The sequence below is a fragment of the Chelonoidis abingdonii genome, chromosome 9 (assembly GCF_003597395.2).
Source record: "Chelonoidis abingdonii isolate Lonesome George chromosome 9, CheloAbing_2.0, whole genome shotgun sequence".
NCBI lineage: Eukaryota > Metazoa > Chordata > Testudines > Testudinidae > Chelonoidis > Chelonoidis abingdonii.
The window spans coordinates 38,630,316-38,656,738 of NC_133777.1; the positions used below are offsets into that span (position 1 = coordinate 38,630,316).

At 50.8% G+C, this 26,423-nt stretch overlaps 2 protein-coding genes across 2 annotated transcripts; one reads left to right on the forward strand and one right to left on the reverse strand.

Annotated features, from left to right (window-relative positions):
* The first annotated feature begins 3,768 nt into the window (after positions 1-3,768).
* On the forward strand, positions 3,769-16,018 carry LOC116825513 (deoxyribonuclease-1-like 2). Its single transcript, XM_032781599.2, has 8 exons — positions 3,769-3,936; positions 6,123-6,211; positions 8,234-8,317; positions 10,068-10,168; positions 12,137-12,249; positions 13,592-13,746; positions 14,514-14,610; positions 15,382-16,018. The coding sequence occupies exons 1-8, from the start codon at positions 3,790-3,792 to the stop codon at positions 15,433-15,435; spliced, it is 840 nt and encodes a 279-aa protein (XP_032637490.1). The 5' UTR covers positions 3,769-3,789; the 3' UTR covers positions 15,436-16,018.
* An 85-nt stretch (positions 16,019-16,103) lies between these two features.
* Positions 16,104-25,139, reverse strand: ECI1 (enoyl-CoA delta isomerase 1). Its single transcript, XM_032781600.2, has 5 exons — positions 24,003-25,139; positions 23,235-23,381; positions 21,098-21,219; positions 20,468-20,646; positions 16,104-16,670 (listed from the first exon to the last, which is right to left on the reverse strand). Exons 1-5 carry the CDS (start codon positions 24,117-24,119, stop codon positions 16,504-16,506), a joined length of 732 nt encoding a protein of 243 aa, XP_032637491.1. The 5' UTR covers positions 24,120-25,139; the 3' UTR covers positions 16,104-16,503.
* Positions 25,140-26,423: the final 1,284 nt, after the last annotated feature.

Below are 26,423 nucleotides of genomic sequence, written 5' to 3' on the forward strand. Positions count from 1 at the left end.
GAGAGAGCTGAGGAGTACAGAAAGCTAAGAACATTAAATGAGCAAGGGAAGGAAACGATGCAGGAATTAACCACAGACTCAGGTTCTCATTAGATGAAAGAAAGAATGCAGCTACGCAGGTCCAAGAAACACCAGTGATCTACAAGGTAATTGTGGGTGGTTGTCCTGAAGGAGAAACTGAGAAGAACCTAAATGAGAGAAGCAACAGAGAGTCCTGTGGCACCTTTAAGACTAACAGATGCATTGGAGCATAAACTTTCATGGGTGAATAATCTGATGAGAGAGATTATCTGGGGAAACAACCAGCTTGGAATAAAGATCAAATCAGCCTGAAGGTAGATCCAAACCACACCCCTAAAAGGAAATTGTAATGTTAATCCTAAAGCAACCAAAATGACTAGTTTAAAAAGGAAAGCACTACGATTTTAACACATTTTAGACTGACCCAAAAGATATAGTTGGCTATTGGCTACAAAGCAGTTAAAATTCCTGCTACACGACTGGATGATTTGGAAATTTGAATGTGCCATAAAATGCTTTTGGAAATTGGCATCTTGGTGTGATTCATGCCACTCAGCCCACTTCCTGGGAGCATGGGTGTGCATGTCCATGAAATTACACGAGCCTGAATTAAGGGAATGGAAAAATGGCTCCATCCATTAATTAAAATTAATTCAAATTTTAAGCAAAAGGTACTTAACAGGAGATGCAATAAAATTGTGTGATTGTGACAGGTTTAAAAGACCTAAATGAACCCTCCCTGTCAATACAACCCTATTTAAAAGGGAAGGAGTATGTGAAACGTATGTGTCAAATAAATTGGCTTTCAAAGGATTCCGCTAAAAAACCTATTGCTTCAATAATTAAAGAGCTAAAATTTTTGATTTTGAACATGAAATGGTAAAGGTGAGACAAGTTAGCCTTGTTAAAGTAAAAGAATTATTCAAGTAATTCCTGGGAGAATTTAAAGTTAAAGGTATTAGGTCCTCAATTGTTGCCATGCCTTTAAGTTACGATTTTTGGTTCCAAGTCAAAAAGCTGACAGATGATCCTGAAAAGCAAAAGGCAGCAACATCACTTGGACTCTGAGGCTAGCAGCCAACACGTTGCTGTACAAAGATAAAGAGGAATTGCCTTTCCTGGCAGGCACTGTTAAATGGTTTTGTCTGTGAAAAACTAACTAGACAAACAGAATTGCTTTTAACCAAGGATTTGGTTTAATGGGCATTAAGAATTGTTTCCCATGGATGCTGGTCCTAAAACATGACAAATGTCCAACAAAGCAATTAATTTTTGAAGTCTTCAAACCTTCGTTTTATATTTAAACAATGGATCTTGGACTCTGAAGCCGAACACAAGTAACTCATTTCAACTGGCTTTGTTGTAGCAATGACATCAAGCCTTTGAAATAGATGCTCCTTTAAACAAGGTGATACCTGATGTAAATATCAAAATGAAATTAGTAAATGCAAAAGGGGGAAAACAAAACCCTACTCACCACCCTTCTAACCTGCAAAAAAGTTCAGGGGTGGGGCAGAGGGTAGGAGAAAAAGTAAAAGGAGGTAAATCGAAGTCTTAAGCATATGTAGAGAACGCTTTGTTGCTTGCTTATTGTCATGGGGGCTATTAGTTAAATGTTGTTGGTTTAATAAGTTAATAGATACAAGAGTTATTATTTTTATGCTCCATGAAGACAACCCTCATTTCTCCCCATCTCCTCTAGAAAACATTTCACTTCTGAAACTTTTGTAAGTAACCCTATTTCCTCCGTTCTTTCTGAACTGCTGCTCGAGATCATGGTGATTTGGCTCCACTGCTTTGTGCTAACCTGTTTATCGGAACCATGGAATGTGCTGGGGTCTGACCGTATGGTTCACCAGGGCTGCATTGCTGAGTTAACTAACCATCTCTGTGTGTAGCAACTGGCTGTTCTTTGGGAAATGATCCTGTAGCAATAACTGATTGCCATGTCACTGCAGCAGTTCCAAAGCCTGCCTGTTACACTCTGTCTTTATGAAATTCATCCTTTTCCAGATATTGTGCAACCTGGGGTTGAAGCAAGATCCTCAGTCTTGCTCAGTATAAGCATGACTGTGAAAGAATGCCTGTCATGGTTACTGTTCCAGATCCTAACCCAATAGCACATCCATACCCAAATCATATGTAGCTGAAAGCATGAATTCCTTACTACAGCAGGGTCTCCACCAACCCTCTGTCTCTTGAGACAGATCCACCAGTTCCTGCTCTATCCTGGGCAAACCCCACTGACTTAAGTTAAACCTTAAACAATGTTGCAAAATGTTAAAGCTGAGGAAAAAAAAAATCTTTCAAAAGTTTTCTACCTGTATCTCCCAAGGATAAGCAGGCAGTGAAAGTTTATTATCCTCAGAGGGTTTATATAAACTCAAAGGGCTATATTTTATTTAATTGTTATATTATTTTCCTTTCTTCTATGTGTAAAACTGTACTGGATATTAAAATGTATGCTGTGTATAAATATTTGAAAACGTTTGATTTATATAATACACAAATTAACTCTAAAAAGCTTGGGGAAATTTCTATAACAAATTTTCTTGCTGAAACAAAGTGGTCAGGGGAGAAAGCAGAACATTTTTTTCACTTATAGAGTGAGCACCCCTGTCTTTGCAGTCAACCCCCCTGTTTTAGTAATTAACCCTACAAATGCAGGGCCATATAACCTTAGCAACCCTATAGCAGACAGTCCAACAGTCTGTGACATGCAGACACCATACAAATCAGTCACCTTAGTTGGTAAGGGATCCTCCAATTCCTGAATCAGCCACACCTGCTGTAATGTGGAAGAAATTGCAACTGTCCCTGCCCCTTTTGGGGAAGTAATGGGGAAGATGTGTGTGAGTGGGGAGGAAGTGGGAGGGTTCCCAGCTTTGAATATTAGTGGATCTGTAGCCAGGACCAGTGCTAGAGTTTTTCACGCCCTAGGCCCACGGCCATTTTGCCACCCCGCGCGCCGCTCCCGCGGCTCCTGTGGAGCTGCCGCAGCCATTTCTGCGGAGGGTCCGTTGGTCTGCGGCTCCGGTGGAGCTGCCGCAGCCATGCCTGTGGGAGGTCCACCGAGCCGTGGACCAACGGACCCTCCACAGAAATGGCTGCGGCAGCTCCATTAGAGCCTCCTGCCGCCCCCCACCCCTGGCAAAATGCTGCCCCCCGAAAATCCTGGTGCCTTAGGCGATTGCCTAGTTTGCCTCAATGGAAGCGTGGCCCTGTCTGTAGCCAATATGAGAACCAACAGAGGTGACTAGCAACTTGTTCCCTATCCCTCTCTCATCCTTCTGTGTCCAAGTTCACATTAACGTTGTTTAATGCAATCACTTGCTCTGGGCTATTTTCAGATATACAGGCATGCAGGGTTAATGAAGGGAACAGGCAGAAAGGCTGCCCCATACCTGTGGTAGCTTTAGAGACTGTTGTCTGTGGGCTAAAACAGGTTACTGGGAGCCAGGACTCCTGGATTCTTTTCCCAGCTCTGTTGCTGATTCACTGGGTGACACTGGGCAAGTCCCTTCCTCTTTCTTTGCCTTAATTTCCTTATGTGCAAATTAGGGATAATGACACTGACTGACTTCCCCGAGTGTTGTAACAGGTGCAGTTTAGTTTAGTACATGCATCCTCTGGCAGCAGGCTACACCCATCACAAGGCCCCTCATCATTCCAGCCCAGCCAGCGCCTCTAGGCGGCTTCCTACTCCTGGCCAATACACTAACCTCTCTGCTGATCCCTACAGACGCTGTGTCCCTTCCTGCCTGCAGGATGGGGGCCACGAGGCCAGCGCTGGCCTTGCTGACCCTGGCCTACCTGCTGCGCACAGCCGTTGCCCTGAAAATCTGCGCTTTCAACATCAAGAGCTTTGGAGACAGCAAGTTGTCCGACGAGACCACCGCGGGCATCATCGTGAAAGTGAGTAGTACAGGCCGCCAGGCTCCAGGCTGCCCGGGGTTATGGCTTGGCAGGGGTAAGGGCTGAAGCACTGGTGGTGCTAGCTCTAGGGCCAGCTCAGGAACTCAGCGGCAGCCAGGGATGGCTTGTGTTTGCAAGGTTTTAAAAGGGCCCCGTCTCGGGGATGACAGCAGGGGAGTCCCAGGGGATGGAAAGGGGATCGGTATCTACTGTCCAGAGGACTAGGGGTTCATTCAGGGGGTCACGGAACTAATGATCTCTCTGCTGGGGAATGAAAGTGGATCCAAGCTGATCACACTCACCCCCCATGCCCTGCTGCCTTGGGACTCAGCTCCCCCTGCCCTAGGATGACCAGATGTCCCAATTTTATAGAAACAGTCCTGATATTCGCAGCTTTTCTTATATAGGTGCCTATTACCCCCACCCCCATTTTTCACACTCACTGCCTGGTCACCCTACGCCCCACTCACCCAGGGCATGGTATCTGGGCGGGGGGGCAGGACGGGGTGGACCCTCACCAGCTCCCAGCTGGCAGAGGAGCGGCTGAGACTGGGAGAACACATTCGTCGGGCTAGTGGCTGGGGTGGGTGGCCCCTACAGTCACTGCCCCATGTCTCATCATGCTAGGTAACAGGGGGCACTCGCTGCCAGGGCAGGGCAGTGGGGGACCTCCCAGTTACTCCGGGCAGGCTTCACTAGTGACACTTGCTCTGCTGGGGGGATATTCAGGGTGGATGAGGCAGAGCAGCTGCTGGGATCCTGGATCTCCTGCTGGAGAGAGGCAGGGAGCTGGTATCCCAAGAACTTGCTTGGTTCCAGCTCTTTAAAGTGGCTGTGGGCAGAAAACGACAGTTAAAGGCTGGGCCAAATCCATCCCTGGGGTAACTTCATTGCAGGTGATAGGGTTACCCTAGGGAGAGCCAGGCCCCATACTGGCAGCCCCTCTATAGTCTCCCTTGGGAGGGGCCAGTGGCAGGGAAGAAAGGCCAGGGATGCCAGGGCTCAGCAGCCAGGTACATTGGCACTTCCCTGAGCTCAGTGCTCCCCTGATCCTCCTTCACCCTGGGACAGATGCCACTCAACTAGTCACAAGGCCCCCTCACCCTGGGAAATGGCTGGGAGGTTGCCAGGACCACCCTAGCCTGGCAGTGGGATGGGCCTTTCCAAGAGCCCTTGCTCAGAGCCCAGCCAGCTCAGCGGTTGCAGGGTCAGCTGGCCTGGCCATTCCTCTGGTGCTGAACCCAGCCTACGGCCTGCAGACACAGCCCCTCTGCCTCCCTGACCCTGCCCTCCCACGCCCAGCACAGACACACACATACTGTTAGGAGCAAAGAGACCCACCAGCCAGGCATCCCTGGCTCTGAACACCGGGGAAACCAAATAGGACTGAGCCAGGAGGTGCCAGGCTGTGGGCTGGCTGGGTGCACTACAATTGCACCCTGCCCAGGGTTTTTTGCAGTCCTGTAGCATGACAGGCAGGCTCAGCTGCCTGCTCTCTGGAAAGGGAGCGTCTTTCAAGCCAGAGAAGAGGCACCACCATTCCTGTGCTCACCTCTGGGGGAAGCCACAGAGATGGGCCCAACTGAGCCCAAATCTGAGCCTGGACTCCTAGTGCTGTGTGCTCCTACACAGCGGCTGGGTTCTGGTATGTGGAGCAGGCCCAGGCAGAGACAGGATCCGCTGTGACCCAGGCCAGTATCTGGAGCGGGACCTGGGTTTTGCTGCACAGTATCCCCTCCTTGTCTCTTGGCTCCAAGGGAATGCTGAGGCTGTGCGTCAAGAGGCCAGGCTCTTCACTGTTGTGTGACCCCAGGCAAGTCCCAGGCTCCCCCTCTCGGGGATGACATCCATGCCCTGGTGAAACAGGCAGGACACAGGCACCTGCTACTACCTTGATTCCCCAGGTTGCAGAGTCGGGGGGCTCCGTCCATCCCCCAGTGGGGCTCCAGCCCTGTCCGTGAGGCTGGACCATTGCACATGTACAATTCGAACGGCACTGGAGCTGCCTTCGTCCCTCTCTGGGGCTGTGTATTGTACTGTGCCGGTGTCCACTGACAGCAGAGCCCAGCGCTATGCACCCAGTCCACAGCTGGTCCACGTCAGGCCAGGGAACAGAGCTGCCCGTCCAAGCCGCCCTGTCATTTGCTCCCAGCTGTGCGCTGACAGCTGCCCTGTGCCGCCCACAGATCCTGTCACGGTATGACATTGCCCTGGTGCAGGAGGTGCGGGATGCCGATCTCAGTGCTGTGACCAACCTCCTGGACCAGCTCAACAGGTAACCTCCAGACTGGGTGGCAGGGACATGTCTCAGTTCCCATTAGTGATTGTGACCAGAGTCCCAGGGGAGCCAACTGAAGTCACTCAATTAGGGTGAACTGCAAAGAATGGGGCAGACAATCCTGAAAGCTGGGGGATTTTCCAATACATAGATTTACTAAACTAGCACAAAACTGCTTCTATAATACCTCACTGGTTACCCAGAAGTCAATAGAACAGTTCCCTTAAAGCAACACAGTCTCAGGCTTCCACCCAGAAACCCAAGTCAGATACGATGAAAATCTTATTCATCATATAAGAAAGTGCTATCGATCCCAAAGGATTGGACACATTAGCTCCCAGGTTAATGAATATTTCAGATCTTACCCAAATACATACTACAGCCAATTCTTACTAACTAAACTAAAATTTATTTAAAAAAAGAAGAGGGTATTGGTTAAAAGATCTATACATACAGACAGGAGTACAGTTCTTGAGATTAAATTCATAGTAGAGATGGTGAGCTTTGTAGTTGCAGAGTTCTTTCAGAATTAGTTCATATGTTATAGTTCAATGTTTATATTCAGGGTGTTCCAGCTTAGGACTGGGATCTCAGCCTTACAACTTAAGCTTCCCCTGCATGAAGCATCATGCACCTCAGAGATACAAAAGATTGGGACCCAAGGCATCTTTATACAGCTTCAGGCCTTCTTGTGATAGCTCAAGTCCCTAGGCAAACAATAGGCACTCAGGCAGACTTTGAAGTGGATCCATTTCCTAAGCATCACTGGTAATTATCCACACGGATTAACATAAAACATTTGCCCATTTTCCATCGTTTTCAGGTGATTTGCTCTACATTTGAAAGAGAGATGAACAAAGTGATAGCCTATGTTCACAGTTCAATTAAATGTTAATATTCCCTTTTGATCTCTGAATCAATAGCTCTAGTGACAGGCAGGAATGGTCTGTTTACCTGGCTAACGTTTACAAGATACAAGTACAGACGTACAGTTACCGTCCCCTCCATTTCTCTGACAATACAGGTTTGCATTTCAAAGTTCAAGCCTATCTAGGATGGAGTGGTCCTAATTACCATTCAAACGTCTCTAATGGTTGACTCTATGTCATTTATCCAGAAGGATGCTTAACGCTTCCTGGCCATACATCACACGTTATATAAGATTTGGTGCAATTATATAACAGTGGTAGCAACAATGATTTGCATGGTCATATTTTAATTAGACAATGTCACAGTGATAAATAGTATCGGAGGGGTAGCTGTGTTAGTCTGGATCTGTAAAAGCAGCAGAGAATCCTGTGACACCTTATAGACTAACAGACGTTTTGGAGCGTGAGCTTTCGTGGGTGAATACCCACTTCGTCAGACGCAGGAGCGTCTGCTGCTTTTACAGTGTTAAATGAGGCCATAGAGCAGCCACCAGGCAAAGGGATTGACTCCATGCTCCAGGGTCTGGGAGGCCGAATCCAGCCTTGTCAGCACAAGGTCTTCAGCTGGACGAGGCCATGTATCTGTGCATAGGGCTGTGTCAGTGTCAGGAAGGGACACGTGCCCTGCGCAGCAGCAGGTGGTGCGTAACCATGTGTCCTAGGCCCGACAACGAGAGAGTCTCCTTCAGCTTCTGCAGTTGGTGGGCGTGCAGAGGGGCCACACAAGAGTGCAGGCTGGAGATCAGCTGTGAAAGGTACAAGCACAGGGTGCAGGAGCATTGTGGGCTGGCTAATTAGCTGGTGTCTGTAGGGAGAAAACTTGAGTGCCAAATAAGTGCCTAGTGCCAGGACCCTCCTCCACCTCACACAAAGAGCAGGGTAAAGGGGAGCATTGGGAGAGTAAAGTGGGGAATGGCTCATGGTGGACTGGAAGTGTTTATCTGTCAGGTCTGCGCCCAGGGCCTGGTCCCCTTGGCACTTCCGCTGGGTACATTGGGGGCATCCCACTGACACTGTTGGAGAGGGAGGCTCAGACCCAAGGCCAGCCTCTGAGGTCATCACCGCTGTTCTCCTTTGTGTCCCCCCACAGTGCATCGAAGCATCAGTACAGCTACGAGATCAGCGAGCCCCTGGGTCGGGAGAACTACATGGAGATGTACCTCTTCATCTACAGGTAACAGGGCTCACGGGAGAGGCTGGATCAGCAGCTGCCAGCCTAGAGACAGGCCTTGCTTTCCTCCCTTTGTGTACATCAGCAGCAACTCCCGGGGAACCTGACCCACGGCGTCTGTGGTGTTCCTGGCCCCACACAGACTGGCCCCTTCACACCGCCTTCAGGTCCCTTTAAGCTGGCACCATGGTATAGAGGGGTCTTAGTTTAAACAAGAACGACACCTATAGTGTTTGGGCACAAGGCGATCTCATAGTCTGGGGGGAGTGAGGGCTGGGATTTGGGGGTCAGAGCTAAGGCCCTTTGTGTCACAGTAGCTATGTATTTCCATGCTTCTAAACACGTCCGTTGGGCAGCATGTCCCACATGCAGCATTTCCTGCCGGGGAGATATTTGCTTGGGGGATGTCATGGGACAAGCACCCCCCAGCCCCTCTTGGGGCAGGATGAGATTTATTATTTCCACCCAGCTGTGTCTGTACAATCACCCCTTGTCTTGGGACAGTGTAGCCAAGGGGCAAAAATCAATATGAGTGCCCTCCCTCAGGGCTGTGTGGCCCAACGACCGGATTTAGTATATCTGCCCTCTCCTTCAGGCCTGTGGGCCTAATGGCCAGTAGGGAGTGGGCCACCACCCAGGGCGGTGGCAGTCAGGTAGGGGGACCGGTCCCTCCCTGCTCCACTGGGTCCCAGCTCAGTGCCAAGTATATTTACCACTATGTCAGAAGGGCATCCGTCTGAAACACACTGACACCATCCAGCACATTGACTAATTCCCCTGAGATCCTTCCTATGCTGTCCAGGTACAGTGGTCCTGGCATCTCCAAGGTATTTGGGCTCCTCAGCCTATGCGGCTCTCAGCAGCTCTGTCACTCCTTGGGCATCCACAGGAGCTTGGGCATTCACCTGGGTCTCAGGCTAAATCTTTTGTGGACCCTTTAGACATAGTCCGTGGACCCCCAGGGGTCCACAGACCACAGGTTGAGAATCACTGCTCTAGAGGACATCAGTATCGGGCTGTATCCAACCAGTCCTGATGTGTTAAACCCAAGTCAAATAACAGAGAAAAGAGTCATGGACGAAAACGAACAAAATGTATAGTGAACCATTGCTGCCTGATGCTCTCAGCACCCTGGGGTTGGCTTGGTTCTGACATGGACCAAAGGGATCCTGCTGCCCCAGGCCATCTCACTGTGTTCAAACAGCTGAACAAATGAACAATGGGCCAGAGCTGCAGCTGATGTTGACAAGTGCAGCACCACGTGGAGCTATATCAACTGATACCAGCTGAGGATCTGGCCCATTGCCTCAGGACCAATGTCTCCTGTGTTGACAAGGAATCTCTCAGCACTGATCCACTGGGCATGAGAGGTCTGCCTTCTGGTGACACATTAGGCTGGAGATGTACTGGCAGAGCTGCACTGTAACAGCTGGGGACCAGGTGCAGCAGGCTGGGATTGAGGGGCACTGGCAGAGCTGTTGGTGGGGAGCCCAGGGCTGCAGGTCAGGATTGAGGGGTGCTGGCAGAACTGTGGGTGGGGAGCCCAGGCTGGGACAGTAGGGGGCTGTGGGTCAGGATTGAGGGGCACTGGCACAGCTGTGGGTGGGGAACCAAGGGCTGGGACAGTAGGAGGCTGTGGGTTAGGACTGAGGGGTGGGAAGCCCCTACCAAGCCAAACCCTTTGCCATGAACAGCCAGAGCCCCCTTCCCATCCTCTTACTGACTCTCTCCCCTCCCTCCTGTTTCCCCCCAGGACGCAGACAGTGTCTGTAGTGGCCACGTACCAGTACCCAGACCCAAACAACACCTTCAGTCGGGAGCCCTTCATCGTGAAGTTCTCGTCCCCTAAATCGAGTAAGCACAGCCCGCTGGCGGGAGTGACCCCAGCCCTGCCAAGACTCTGCCCAGCCCCACGCAGGGCCCTGCCCCCGGTTTGCACCATCCTGGAGCTCAAGGCACCAGTCAGAGGCTCAAAGTAGCCGTGAGCCCCACTGAGCTGGAGCAGGCTGGCGAGCCGCATCCTTGAGTAGGGTGAATGTCTGGGAAGGAGTAGCTCTGAGCAATGCAGGAGCCATGTGCTGCGCTGAGGGGGTGACAGATTCATGGCCCCAGGATGGGTGCATTGTCCCTGCTTCCAGCAGAGAGGTACCTGGCCCTTCTGCTCTGGGCTCAGGCCCTGCTGCTGCTGCAGGAAGACTCTGTTAGGTCTGGGAAATGTGGCTGTGGGGGTCCACTCCCCCCAGGTGAGGGTACTGGCTCATACAGTATGCAGGGGACTGAACCCTGCAGTCACATTCAGCTACAATCTGGTGTATGTGCATAGTGAGAGCTGCACAGGGGGCATGTCGCGAGATGCTCAGATCTCACCTCCAGATTCCCCGTTCTCACTCACCCAGTGGGGCATGGGGCTCTGGCTATGTTGGCTAATAGGAGACAGGACACTCATGGATGTAGACCAGGGGAGGGCAAACTACAGCCTACGGACTGGATCTGGCCCATCAGGGCTTTCAATCTGGCCAGTAGGACTGCCAGCTCCATGGCACAGCAGGTCTAAGGCAGGCTCCCTGCCTACCCTGGCCCCGTACTGCTCCCGGAAGCGGCTGGCACCACGTCTCTGCAGCCCCGGGTGGAGGGGGAGGGACAGAGGGCTCCGTGTGCTGCCCTTGCCTGCAGGCACCACCCCCACAGCTCCCATTGGCCAGGAATGGAGAACCGCACTCAATGGGAGCTTTGGGTGTGGTACCCGCAGGCGAGGGCAGCACATGGCGGAGCTGCCTGCCCTACCCCATGCCCAGGAGCCACTGCTGGACATGCTGGCCACATCCGGGAGCGGCGCAGGGCCAGGGCAGGCAGGGAGCCTGCCTTAGCCCTGCTGTGCACCACTACCACCCCAGAGCCACTCAAGGTAAGTGGCGCCGGGCAGAAGCCCGCACCCCAAACTCCTCCTACACCCCAACTCCCCTGCCGCACCCCTCCTGCACTCAACCCCCTGCCCTGAGCCCCCAAAGCCCCTGCCTTGAGCCCCCTGCCACACCCCTCCTGCACCCCAACCCTCTGCCCTGAGCCCCCAACCCCTTCCCCTGAGCCTCTTCCTGCGCACCACACCCCACACTCCCTCCTGCACTCCAACCCCCTGCCTCAGCCCTACATTCATGGTCCTGCATGTAATTTTCCCACCCAGATGTGGCCCTTGGGCCAAAAGTTTTCCCACCCCTATGTAGACGTAGAGAGAGAGAGCTGAACATGTCCCCTCGGCCAGGGCACTCTTGTCCCCACTAGGTCAGGGAGCCCCAGGGCAACGCTGCTGGAGGTGTTACTGAAGCTGATGGACAAACCTTACAGTACAGGACTGCATGTGTGTGGTGGCTCTGTGTGTGTGTGTGTATTATGGTGTGAGGTGTGTGCTCACGCATGTGTATGATGGCTCTGAGTGTGTGCACACATGTGTGATGGCGCTGAGTGTGTGTCTGATGGCTGGGTGTGTGTGTGAGCATGAGGTGTCTGTGTGAAAGCTCTGTATGTGTGCGAGATGGCTGTGTGTATATGTGCAATGGTTGAGTGAGTGTACGTGTGATGACTGTGTGAAACTTGTGTATGCATGAAATGGCTGTGTGCGTGTGTGTGTGTGTGATGGCTGGCTGGGTGTGTGCACGTGTGATGACTGCGTGTGAAAGTTCTGAGTGTGCAAGATGGCTCTGTGTGTGCATGTGTGCGATGGCTGGGTGTGTGTGATGATTGTGTGTGCCTGTGAGAGCTCTGCATGTGTGCGAGATGGCTCTCTGTGCATGTGTGTGATGACTCTGTAACTTCTGTCTCTGGCAGAGGGGCAGGAGTTCGTGCTGGTGCCCCTGCATACGCCCCCCAGTGAGGCTGTGGCAGAGATCGACGCCCTCTACGATGTCTACTTAGATGTCATCGACAAGTGGGGGACTGACGTAAGCAAATGTATCCGGGTGCAAACCCAGCCCCATGTGAATGTATGAAGGGGCTTTAGATTCACAGCTGTTAAAGCCATAAGGGCCCGTTCTGACCATCCAGCCTGAGCTCCTGCATCATCCAGGCCAGAGAACCCAGCTCCCTCTCCCACCATGCTGGCTAAGAAGGAGCCAGCTGTGCAGGCGATCAGCTGAGATGTCATCCCCAGAAGAGCTGGCCGAGATGCTCCATTGTCTGGAGTCTGCTCCCAGATGGCTCGAGGGTGATGATGGCATAGTTCCACTGACAGCAGCCTTACTTGCCCCCACTCTAAGTAGCCCTCTGTGTCTCCGGCTCTGTGGGACAGTGGCTAAATGCCACAAAAATGCCCACGTTTCTCTGACATGGACCATGTGCCATCACCACCTCCTGCAGGCCTGGCTCTGTGGGGCACAGACCAGGTAGTTTATAGACAGACTCAGAGCTCTCCTGGTTCCAGGAGGCTGTTCCTGCATGGACAGCCTCTGCTGGCAGAGTGCCAGAGCTCTGTGCCTGGTGCCTAGTCCTGCATCAGTAGCACATCTCTGGGAGGTTGGTGGCTGGCAAAATGCCTTTTTGATGGAAAATGCATTTTCTTCAAAATCTTCAGGGAAAATGATGATGGAAAAATGTTGATTTTCCTGCAGGAAAATGGAAATGAACCATCTGATGTAGGGTCATGTTGACCCGAAGCACAGGGTTTTGGATTGTTGAAGGGCATCAAAACATTTCATTTTGAGGAGGTTTGGCAGTGAGCCGCATCTGCCAGCTCTGTAACATGGCCTGATGGGAGTGGTAGTTCAGGCGCCTCATTACCCATTCTCCCTTTTGGGATCTCTGGCTGGATTACATCTCCCATGATACACCACGGTCTCCCCTCTGCCTGATCCATGGTGTGTTCCATCATGGGAGATGTAGTCTGGTCAGGGAACATGGCCCATTGGGGAATGGGGGCATAAGGCCCCTGAACTACAACTCCCATGAGGCAATGCAACAGCTTCGGCACATGCCTTTTAACGTCTGACCCGAAACAAAAGCTTTAGACCTTTCCGAATCAAAACTTTCCGCTCCATGTAAAACTTTGATATTTTGACTTTTTGTCCCAATTCAAGACAAAACCAAACAGTGAAATTTCAGCCCTTCCCTGGGATGCAAATTCTGCTTTTCACTCAGTCGTCACAGCGCAGTCCAAAGGGCCCAAAGCTCGTGCTCAGGCACTGAATGTCTAATGGAGCTATTGCCCGCATGCCGGTCTCTCTCACGCCCGCTCCCAGTGCCTGCCAGCGCCAAACACCCAGCCCATTCACGCTGTTCCTTCCACAGAATATCATGTTTCTGGGAGACTTCAATGCTGACTGCTCCTACGTCAAGAAAGGGGACTGGGGGTCCATCCGCCTACACACCAGCGAGGTGTTCGAGTGGCTCATCCCTGACAGTGCAGACACCACTGTTGGGAAGTCAGACTGTGCCTACGACAGGTGAGATGCCACCTTTCTGAGTGTTGCAATGGCACGCTTCTCTTGGCAAGCGTGGTTCAGCCCTAGGGCCTTAACGTTCCTCCGGCCCTGCAGGGAGAGACCCTGGCTCCCGGCACATAGACCCACCTGCAGACAGGGGTGATTACCAAGGGTTCCCTCTGTATTTCCTGGTGGGGTGTTAACAAGTCTCGTGGGGTGTTAACAAGTCTCAGAACAGGCTGAGTGGCTTGGGCCTGTCAGGAGAATGGCTGTGTGTGGGAAGGTGTGTGCCTGCGTGCTGGGGGAAGGGTCGGCTACAGCCAGCAGGTTAATCGCGTGGGCAATATGAGCGCAGCACACAGAGGACATGCGAGTGAATGCAGCTGCTAGCAGGGATCCTCAGTCTGGTGGATCCACAAAGCAGTTGTGATCAGGACTCACAGGGCACTCTGCCTTTGCTGGCTGCCTGTGTCTGCATTCCCTTTTGTGGCTGAACTAGGAGTGCTCCAGTGAAAGCCTTGGGAGGAGGCTTCTTTGCCTAGGTCTTAGCTCTTGTTTCTCAGCAGAGAGCCGCTCTTGGTGGCCAGGCACAGACAATGGGAGATGGCACTTGGTCGCCAGAAAAAGAAGGGCTGAGGACTAGCCCAGCCCCAAGCTCTCTCTCTGCCCCGCTGATACTAACCTCAGATCCCCAGAGTCGGGGCTTTGCCTTGCTGTGTTTGAATCTGAAATGAAAGCCCCTGGAAAGTGCAGGGTTTAACCCTGAGTCTTGTGTTGTCGTGTTCCAGGATTGTGGTGTGTGGCTCCAAGCTGAAGAAAAGCATCAAGCCCAAGTCTGCTGCTGTCTATGACTTCCAACAAGCTTTCAAACTGGAGGAAGCCGAGGTATGGTTGGCTGAAACTGATCCCCAGAGAGCAAACATTTAATTCCTTTAGACAGTGAAGCTTTTCCTGCCTGTTAAATTCCAGGGTAGACGCCCTGGCTGTGTGGAACAGTCATACTAGGGGCATCCTTAAGGGCCACACAGGGCCTCTGGCCAGACCCAAGCATCCTCGTTTATAAAACATTTTGAAACAATGACAGGGATGTCTGCAACTCAGCCAGGAAAAGGTGAGCGTTCAAGGCTTTAAAATAGGGAATTTTGGATGCCTGCAGCACTCACAAGTGATGAAGCAAACAGGTCCCCGATGAGCTCCGTACACCACAGCTCCCCGGCCCACTCTGTGTGTGCTCCATGCTACCCAGCAGCATCCGAGAATTGTCACAAGGGCGGTGGGAACTATTTTTTTCATCCCTTCCAGGGTAGGTGTCTTTAGTGGCCAGGAGTCCATAGCTATACTGGGCACTACGGATAAGGAAAATAATAACTAGTGCATTTAAAACTTCTCTAAACAAGCTCTTCTCTCCCTAGAAACATACAGCTTGAAAGTCAGGGGTGTCAGGCCCTTCCCCTAGGAACCTCCAGCTTGGGGCCAGTTCTAGTTCTGTAAGGCTACAGGAGATCTTCACCCTTTCTGAGACCCAGCTGGGGATGTTGCCAGTCTCGAGGTTGGGCAGGGGAAAGGCCCCTGGCAAGGTTACCCGCTGCATGTCGCCAGGTGGATCTAAGCTGGCAGAGCTGTTACACTGTGTCCCCACTTGCTGTTTCCATGCAGGCCCTGGCTGTCAGTGACCACTTCCCCGTGGAGGTGACGCTGAAGGCTCACTGAAGCTCCAGGCTGCCCTCACCAGCACCTGCTCAGAATCCCCTCCCTCTGCAGCAGTGGAGCCTGGCTGCCCAGCCCCACCAACTGTAACTATCAGCCTGAAAGGACCCTCAGCATGAGCATTTGCCATCCCTTCAGGACAACAGCATTGGCTGAACCAGCCCTCCTCGTGCAGCCGGGGTTTAAGTCAATGCCACGTTAGCAAAAGATGCCAGCGTGGCAGCCCTGCTGCCTGATGTCCTTACTCACAGGACAGCCAGCACAAGCAGTTGGCAGGCCCATCTGCCACCCATCGCAGCCTGGCTCTTTAGCAGCCCAGTTGTAAGCAGGGTTCAATCTACCAGGTCCATTCAGCCCTCGGCAGCACCCTCCATCTATCACAGCACAATGACCTTCAGCTACTATGAACCTGGGCTGGATTCCAACTGCAGCCTGACTTCCAAGCAATACTTGCCTGGAAGGATGCACTTGGTCCCAGGGTTTCCTTATCCAAAATTACTGTATGCGTAAACACTATAACTTATGGCCTCAGGTGAAGGGAAACAACCCCTTTGCCTGTAGCCGCCTGGCTGTTACAGTCACACTCTCCAGCCTGGAGGAGCTGTAACGTTTAGTCAGTGCCCAGTATGGACAGACACAGCCCACGTGCAAAACAAAGCGCCCTCTCTCAATTGGCCTCCTGTCAAGACATTTTATTGACAATTCACATTTTTAACATTCACGCTTTTCAGAAGGCAAATATCTGAGAGCCAGGAGGCCCCAGCCATGCCAGTGTATGATGTTTCACAGTAGCAACAGGCTGACCACTCATTTATTTATTTGGATCATCCAATCAAACATTTCCTGCAGCCCTTCAGGAAAAAGACATCAGTATTAGGCACCATAAGACAAGGCACTAGCGTCAGAGGGCTAGAAACAGGAGGCTAAGGTGACAGCCAGGATAAATCGGATCAATTACACTGAAAAATATTTCATTTTAAAAATCTAAAGCTATTGCTGGGTGTTCAGAGGTTGGCATATGGCTCTTCAGTCTTCCAGGCCAGTGACCCCATGTGGGGGCAGGCTGCTTCCTCAGCCTCTCCTCTGCTTTAGCATCCCCATGTACATCTGGAGAGACTTTTGAATGGAGTCTTTTGTGATGAAGCTGACAAAGTTCTGAATGTCAGATTCACGGTGGGCGAGCAGACGGTCCACAGTCGGCTTCCTCATCACGGACTTGGTGATCTGACGGGCGTGGTCTGTGGAGTAGAGAGAGATAGCATGTTGGCCGTGCAGGGTCAGTGTACATTACAGCCAGAGGTTCGCCTCTCAGCAGGACCACAGGGTGTAATTACCTTCCTGCGGAAAAGAATACTGGGTCCTAACACACTCTTGATTCTAACAGGGAGTGACAGACCAAGAACCAAGAGCTGGAAGCTATAGCCAGACAAAGGCAAATTGGAAACAAGGCACACATTTTTAATAGTGAGGGTGATTAACCACCACAGCAACCTCCCAAGGGAAGTGGTGAACACTCCATCTCGTGGTGTCCCTGAAGCTGGACTGGATTCCTTTCTGGAAGACGCTTCTGTCAAACACGTGATGGACTCAGTGAAGGGATAACCTGGTGAACTTCTCTGGCCTGTGCCGTACAGGAGATCAGACTAGAAGATCACAGTGGTCCCTTCTGGCCTTAAAAATCAATGCCCTTTGTCACCACTGTTTGACACAAGTGATACCACCATGAACAAACGTTAACTGCCCCATCCCCTGGGGCACATCCCCTGAATCAGCTCCCAGAACAGCACAATAAAGCCAGTTTCCCAGCTGGTGACACTCAGCATTGCTCCATGGACTTCAAGGAATCTGCACCAGTTTACACCAGCTGCGTGAGGATGCGGCCCTGAGTTCCAAACACAGAGAATGTCATTATGTATTAAGGAGGTCCATCCCCACCACACTATGGACACTCTCCATGCACCTCACTTCCAGGACAGCCTGGAAACTCTCCTAAAGCCTATGGCAGACCACAGACATTCTCCACGACATGACCAGCCACATCCCCATTAGGAGAGATCCTCGGGAGCATGGCCAAGGAGCCCTCCAGTGGGGAATCTCTGACTCAGGCACACGGCAAAGGGAAGAGTAAGCTCTCAAGTGGGGAAGAGACCAACCAAAGTTAGAGAGCACGAAAAGCTTGTCTGTCACCAGTTGCATAAACCAAATCCCGCAGCAGGATCCGAATGGCAGCCCACCACCTCCGTTTCCAAACCTGTCCAGCCCTCCCCTGCTCTGCCTCATACCTTCCCTCTAAGACCCCACAAGCTTTTAAAGCTTTCCTCAGAGCGACTATTCTTCCAGCATTTCCTCTCCACTGAATCCTCTCCTATTTGTATGGAGCTCTTGTAAAAATCGATGTGCAGAAGTGAACCTGACTCTGAAAACCAGAGCAGTCCCCAGAGCAGAATTTACTTGCTTGTGCTGTGCTCGATACTCCTAACCAAATGTTCTCCTTTCCCGCACCAGTGTCCGATTGCTATAATGCACATCGATTATGAGACAGTAATTAAATAAGCATTCTCATGAGGGTTTGATCGCTCAGTTAAAGTCAGTAAATGCAAGTTAGCTCTGCCAGCAGCATTATACAGAGCAAGCACCGTCATTCTAGCATGGTCTGCCTTGCGTTTTACTGGTGCAACACACGAGAGTGCATTAGTGCAACACACATTTCATTTTCCAGGTATTTGTGTAAGAGCAAATCTGGGAAAGAAACAGATCAGCTGCCCACACATATACTGGAGGCTCCTCTAGGTGATAACCCACAAGGGCCCCTGTGTAGCACATACTCTAGTTAATATACCTGCATTTCAAGGACTGGTACTAAGTCGGGGACCTAGTGTGGGGATTGCGAGATCTGCACTGGAGCCTCCAGGAAGCCAGACAAGAGGGGACTAGTGACTTGCTCCCCTCTGGGATAAGTGGCCAGGGACTGATGGGCATCCTGACACCCTTCCCATCCTCGGAGTGCAGGGCCCAAGTGATGCTTGGGGACCTGCTCCCAAGCCAAGGATGTGTGGGAGCATCCTGGGCACCTGCCTGTCAGTCCCAGATTACAAAGATTCTAGAAGGCAAAGGAATCGGGAATGGAATGTGAGAGCCAATGATATATTACATCCAGCTCTTACATGTAGTGGGGAGGGGCTGGGAAGGCCCAGACTTGGTTTGTCTCTAGTTCATTCCCTGAGTGGCAGGCACACGCAGAGCGCATCTCCCATTGGCTGGGCACCTTCTGTTTCTAATGCTCAGATCTGTGTTAAACCCTACTATGCTTTCAGGCATAGGACAGCACGTGCCCTCACACAGGCTCATTGCATGCTGAGCAGAAAATCACCACTATTCATACATGAGCCAAGTCACAGTGCGAGCTTCGAATTTCTTCCCCCTCCACGCACTGTCCTAACCAGCAGTGGCTCACTGGCCTCATGGCAGCAGCAGCTGTGTGAAGCTGCGTGTCTGAACCCCATGCTAGCCAGGTGAGATGGCCGCCTGCCATCCATGGCATCTCAACCCCAATATGCTCATTGCACTGCCTTCATTTCTGATCTCACCAACGGCAGCTTTACCACTCATTTCAGTGGGAGCTGGCTTTGGCCATGAACTTGATAACTTCTCCAAAGACAGCCAAGGGGTTGGGCCTGTCATAAACAGATAGTTAAGGGTTAATGTCTCTTTCATCTGTAAAGGGATAACAAACAGTGAACCTGGAACACCTGACCAGAGGACCAATCAGGAGACAAGATACTTTCAAATCTCGGTGGAGGGAAGCCTTTGTTTGTGTTTTTTTGGGTTTTGCTTTGTGCTCTCTGGGATCTGAGAGTGACCAGACGTACCTACAGACTCTAATTTTCTGTTCAAGTAGTAAGTACAAGTCGAAAGGCGATTTAGTCTTTTTAATTGTTTTCTTTAATTGCAAATGTGTATTTGGCTGGAAGGATTCTAATTTGTATGTATGCTGGGGGGAGGATTCTCTCTAGTCTTTATAAGCTGAAAGACTCTGTAACATTTACCATCTTGAGTACAGAGACAACTTTTACTTTTTTCTTTCTTTTATTAAAAGCTTTTCTTTTTTAAGACCTGATTGATTTCTTCCCTTCTAAAGGCTCAAGGGAATTGAGTCTGTATTCACCAGGGAATTGGTGGGAGAAAGGAGGGAAGGGAGGGGGGAAGGTGGAATTCCTCTGTGTTTTAGATTCACGGAGCTTGAATCTGTATTGCCTCTTGGTAAGGGGAAAAGAGGAGGGGGGAAGGTGACATTCCTCTCTGTTTTTAGATTCAAGGGTTTATCAACAGTGATCTTCCAGTGGTAACCCCAGGTATGGGAAGCCCTGGGGAGACAAACGGTGGAAAGGGTTTACTTTCCGTTGTGTTTAAGATCCGGGAATCTGGTCTTGGGGGTCCCCTGCGGAAGGTTTTGGGGACCAGAGTGTTAACCGGCACTTTGAAAAGTCCTGGTTGGTGGCAAGCCTATCATGGATCGTAAGGCTGTTAATAAGCTTAGGATTCATGCTGGGTACCCCATCTTGGGACAACTATGGTTCAGAGTGGGGACTTATACCGTGACAGGGCCCCTTGAGCTCACTAGAGCCAAGCCATGCCAGGCTATTTGGCACTGGATTCCCCATACGTGCTTACAGCCTGGCCTGCTCTAGTTGGTTCCAGAGGCTGCACTGAACCATTATAGTCCAATTGCCTGGGTCTCTCTACCGTTCACCTTCCCTCTGGGACACGCCCGCCCAGGGTTTCTCAGAGGGTTGCTAGTGGATCTGGTCCAATACTCTTCTGCCTCATTTTTAATCAATCTAGGATAAATATTGCTGACATTACCACATGCAGATGAACTGGGCACTGTTAAGCCTCACTCTCCGATTGCGTCTCATTCCCCTCCATCACTCTCACTGTGCTACACCAGGTGACCAGCACGCTCCGGTCGCGGGCTCACTGCGCTTTGACAGGAGCAGGGAACGGCAGCAGCCTCCTGTGGCTGGAAGTCTCTTACCTGGAATAGCTAACCACTGTGACATCACAGCAGCAGCCGTGCTCTGTATCTTCTCCTCTGGTACTAGCTGATCTACAAGGCCTATTTTATGGGCCTCAGGTGCGGAGTACAAGAGCCCCAGCTCGAGGGAACGCTCTGTAGCTCGGTTTCCAATAGTGTTCACCATTGTATCCTTAAACCTAGGAGAGAGGAGAGGAAACTTTCAGGTGGGGGAATGCGTAAAGAGAAGCAGTGAGACAGCAAAACAAAGAGCTGATGTTAAGTAACCATCCTGTCCTCCCTCCAATCCCTCTTTAGAACTCTCCTCTGCTGGGATGCCTCCAAACCACTCAGCAATGGTCAGGCAAGCATGCTGGCTGCTTTGCAGACTGTCTGGTATCATCTGTCTCTCCTTGCAGTCCCCGTCTGCAGCCACCCATACTCTCGTCTTATACTTTCATTGTAAGCTCTAAAAGGCAGGGGCTGTCTCTCTCTGTTACATGTATGTACTGCACCCAGCGCAATGGGGCTGGGACTCTATGCGCTACCCCCATAGTCCATGACTGTGGTGCCTCTGAATACACATTTCAGAGCAGCACTGCTCCCGTCCCCCTACATAAATACACTTGTCTGATTACAGTGTAACCTTACCAGAAAGGTGCAACAATACCCAGCTGCGTTTCGTTCAGGCCAATGCTGTATTTTGGGTTCTCCGCCATGATTCTGTAGTCACAGCACATGGCCATCAGACAGCCCCCTGCTGGACTTGACCCCTGGCACAGGAAGGAGGAGACTGGGTCTAGTTAAATCTCCACAACGTGCTTCCAGTTCTAAGACACTCAGTCTCCTCTCACCATAACAACATCATTCTATCGCACACAGGACGTGCTCAGAACAGCATTGGGGATAAGGCTTTGAAGTCATGTCCCTATAAATCTTCAAAGGAACATGGTCAGAGTAAAAAAAGGCATTAGAACAATTCCTGACCTATATATATATATATATTTTTAAATTCTTTCCATTTTAACCCCCGCCCCGCTCCATTTATGTGGTTCACTGTTTGAACTTTCCCAGCCTGGGAAATGAACTAGTCAATTTCACCTCTATTCCTTGTCAGTGTTACTCTCAGGTTCTCCAGCTCTAGCAGGTGGCTGCTTTGTTTGGGTTGCAAATGCTGCAGTGGAGTGGGGTGGGGTTTTCTTTTGTTTTTTTAAACCAAAAATATTTTTCCAAGGGGAATTTATATTTAAAAGCTCCAAGGAAAGATTTCCATTGGCCTAGGGCTCTGGGAAACCTGCACTTGAGACCGTACCTGACCTGATGGTGTCACTTTTTAAAAGTCCTAACTGCCTCTTTTCCTCATACATTCAGCCTCGGAGAGAAAGTCAAGAGCACTTGCTAGTCGCAGAGATACGGCCAGTGCCAGCAGTTATTTTGTGGAAAAACAAAAGCGAGTGACCAAACAATACACAGAAATTGCATGTCTAAATATACAAATTCAGAATGCATTTCTCCCTTGGCCAAAAATCACCAGATGGGCCAGTGTAACCCAAGAAACAATAACCAATTACTGCATATTAACTTATGCCAGTAGACATCTGAACTGCCCTTGCTGTGGGAGTAACAGCAGAGTGCAATCACCTCTTCTTTCCACAATGCCTGTAACATAGGAATGGCTTCTCCCCTCCTGCAGAGAAACCCTAGCAAGGAGCCAGAGGGGCCAGGAAACAAATCAGAGCTCATTTGATGGAGTTTCTAGGCAACCGTCTGCTCTAGTGGGAGGGCTTTGGGGGAGTTGAGGGGATGGAGGGGAGCTGGAAAGGAGGGAAAACCCAGGATCTAAGGAGCTGTCTGCTAGCTTCTCCCACATCCTGGCAACATGGCTTCTTCGGGTGTGATACCACCGCTTACCATGTCCCTCAGTAGATGGGCAGCAGTAGCCCAGAGCTAATGCTAATCCAAGCAGCGTGAATTCCCAAACAAATTGCCATTTGCAAGTGTAGGCTGCATCAGGGACAATAAAACAAGAAGTACCATGAATGGTGCTCCAGCTTCCCCTGTCCCTACAGTCCTTGGACTCATGGACTCCAAGAAAGAAGGGTCTCAGGATGGGGGAAAAAATCATAACACCACGAGTAGCCACTTTTTCCATGGTGCCCTCCCCAGCTAGCCATCAAGCCCTCCTGCACACACAGCATCTGGGATAACCCCGTTCTTAGACAGGGCTTCTTGGGGCTGGGCGCCCTCTTTGCTATGTCTGTGCAGCAGAACAAAGAATTCAGTCGGAGCCAGCAGCCTACAGGAGATCCTGTTGTGACTTGTCACTTTAATAGGCTAAGACGGCTAGCGAGCTGCATGTGCAATCGTGTGAGGCACCGAGGAACTCAGGCTTCCTGTGCTGTGCTGAGCAAGTCCCACTGGAACCAGAGGGAGCTGAAAGTGCTCAGCACTTCCGAGGTGCAACGTATGGCCGTCCACCCACTGCGATACACAAAACCAATCTCAGAGTAACTGATTCATTCATGCCTGTATCTGAGAATCAGGAACAGAACCAGCCTGCAATTGTAGGGACCCCTGTATATTTCTGTGTGGAGGAGCATGTGAAACATACACATGTATATTTTACCCGCACGCACACACACACACACACACAGACCCTGCACACACACTAGTGTTAGTACATAAAGCCTACTGCCTTTCCTGTCCCTGCCCCCACGGTACCAAGAAACCAAGGCAAGTGACTAACAGTTGAGAGCCTTCTATGAAGTCAGGTATAAAGATGACTTGCATTGATAGCGGCTATTGTCACCATGTTGGATTGGTACAGCCTGAGCCACATCTCCTGAACGGCCTTCCAGAACTCTGCATAGTGCTCTGCGCTCTTCCCATACATCTCCATAATATCCAGGCCAGCTGAGAAGATTTTGGGGGCACCCTAAAATAATGTAAGAAAAACATCAAATGTAGCGACTGACCTTTCAACTTGTTAGCAACATGGTCTGGTAGAACGTAACCTGATCACGTGTGTACAGAACTCTGTACACAAATATCTTTAATATTTTGCAAATTTTGTAAGAGTTACATTAACGGATAACTCAAGAGATCATATCAGCAAGAAAAACGACAAAAAACCATACAAATAAAGGGGAAATTCATTTCTTTGGAATAATTATTTTTACTTAGCAATGCTTGTGGTTTACTTCTAATTTGATGCCAGAAAATGACAGGTGAGTTTAAAAAAGAAAGAGGACAGAGTATTTCCCTCCCAAATCAGAGCCCATTTGTAGCCCATTTTATTTCTTTCCACTCTTGAAGGCCCCTGCAGCAGTGACCTCCCTCAGGGAGAGGTAGCTCAGTGCGACGGCCTTCAGAGCCTACCAATGCCATGCTCTGATATCACCGGAACTGGTTGCTAGAGAGCAATATGGCTAAGCATGAAGCAAAGGAACAAACCGGGGTCTGGCACTCACACATCCTGCATATAGCAACACCTGGCACTACCGGCCAGCCAAGACTGGCCCTGTAAAGAGTATCCTCATTTCAGTGCAATACGTACTGATGTCAGGATGACCCCTCTGCAGCCTCGGTCATTCTCCAGTTTCTCCAGGCTTATTAGAAACTCTGTTAGAAAGTCCAAGCTCAGGCTGTTCACAGGAAGGTTCTCCATCTTCATCACAGCTACCCCTGCACCACAGCAAATAGAAGAATTAGAACCCACTGGAGATGACCGTAGCAATGTCTGCCATGCTGCTAATTAGCACATTCCAGATCTCTGAACGTTCCCGAGACCAGACTGGATCAGGCCTGGATGCTAGTGTAGGAATTTTCCTCCAGGTCAGATTGGCAGAGATCCTGGGGGGTTTGCACCTTCCTCTGCACAATGGGGCACCGTCATTTACAGGTTTAAACTAGCTGTGAATTCTCTGTAACTTAAAGTCTTTAAATGATGATTTAAGGACTGCAGTAACTCAGCCGGAAGTTAGGGGTCTATTACAGGAGTGGCTGAGTGAGGTTCTGTGGCCTGCATTGTGCAGGAGGTCAAACTAGATGATCATGATGGTCCCTTCTGATCTTAAAGTCTATGGGTAACTGGCCATGCCAGTTTACATAACTAAGTTGCTGGATTTTCTCCACCCGTATCATGCCTGTTAGGGGTATCTGGCATCTCTCTAGCTCCTCCCATGCAAAGATCTGTGCACTCCACTAATATCATTTTAGCCTCACAACACTCTGTGAAACATTGTTCCCCTCTGCAGATGGGGAGCGGAGCACAGAAAGATATAAAGCCTCAGTCACAGTGTGGCAGAACCTAGTTCTGACTGCCCATCTTGTGGAAGAACCCCTTGAAGTGCAGCTCTACGGGAATTACACTAACGAGAAATAGGATGTTTCGAGCTCTGGCAGCTACCATCAAAAGGAGTAAACAGCACATCCCATTGTTTCTAGCAGGTAAAGCTTGCAATGGCTTTCTCCAAAACACCTACTCAACATTCCTCCTGCACCACTAGCAACTACCCACTGACTTCAGTGCAGTTCTCTTGATTGTGGTCGCATTCCACTGATAGGCACCCAAGTGGGACTGGCTGTGCTCACATAGAGAAGTGACACGCACTCTGTACTTTAGATATAGATCAGGGGTCGACAACCTAAACCTCCTGCCCCAACCCTGAGCCCCCTCCATCATTCCAGCTCCTGGCCAGACCCTTCACCCCCAGCCCTGTGCTCGGTCCACTCCAACTCTCAGCTCAGTGCAGAGAGAAGAGAATGGGCCAGAATCAGGGAGAAGGTAGGTACCCACTGTATGTGGGCAGGGCCGGGACCCCAGACCGGCAGCTGGCATCCCGGCTGGCAGGAGCCGGCGGATGGAACCCCGGAGTGGCAGTGGGCTGAGCTGCTCAGCCCACTGTCGGTCTGGGGTCCCGGCCGCAGGACCCGCTCAGCCTGCAGCCGAGCTGGTGTTCTGGTTGTAGGCCCCGCTCAGCCCACTGTCAGCCCAGGTGAACAGAACCCCAGATCAGCAGTGGGCTGAGTGGGCCGGTGGCGTAAGATCAACATTTTAATTTAATTTAAAATGAAGCTTCTTAAACATTCTGAAAACCTTGTTTACTTTACAAAACAACAATAGTTTAGTTATATAATATATAGACACAGAGCAAGACCTTCTAAAAAACATTAAAATGTATGACCAGCACGTGAAACCTTAAATTAAAGTGAATAAATGAAGACTCGGCACACCACTTCTGAAAGGCTGCTGACCCCTGACATAGATTATTTGAGGTGTGCTTGTGAAGATCAGCATAGCAAACTGTGGCAGGGCTTAAAGCCTATTCCTTCATCCAAATGCGTGTACGTGAAGAAGCCCACAGGCCTAAGACACTGCAGGAGACAAGTCACATGCATGTTAAAACAATCACAGCAGCTTTTCTGGACCCATTACCAAGCGTCAGCAATTTTTAGGGCAGGCATCATGCATAGCACTGTTACAGAGAGCCTAGCGCACTGTACACACAGACTGACAGACCCTAGAGCACCGTTATCCGTAAAAACCCAGATCCCAGCCTGTGGTACATGTACACCCCCTGGTGTGCTATACACACACAGCCCAGTGCGCTGTACACACATTGGCAGGCTGTGCATGTACAGTACGCTATACATGTACACACACAGCCCAGTGCACTGTACACACATTGGCAGGCTGTACATGTACAACACAGCCCCGTGCGCTGTAACCCACTATTTGCAGGCTTGTACACGTACACACACCCCCCGCCCCCCCGAGCCTGTACAGCACAACCCACAGGCGCTGCACCCCCACACAACACGGTCACACACACACCGGCCGCCCTCACCGGGCTGCTGTCCCAGCTCCACCGGCCACCCGGCGTGCCCGATCGCTCTGGCCGCGGGGCGACCCCCGGCTCTCGGCTCCGGCTCCGCAAAAACCCCGACGCGCCCGAAGACACACAGCGAGTCAGCC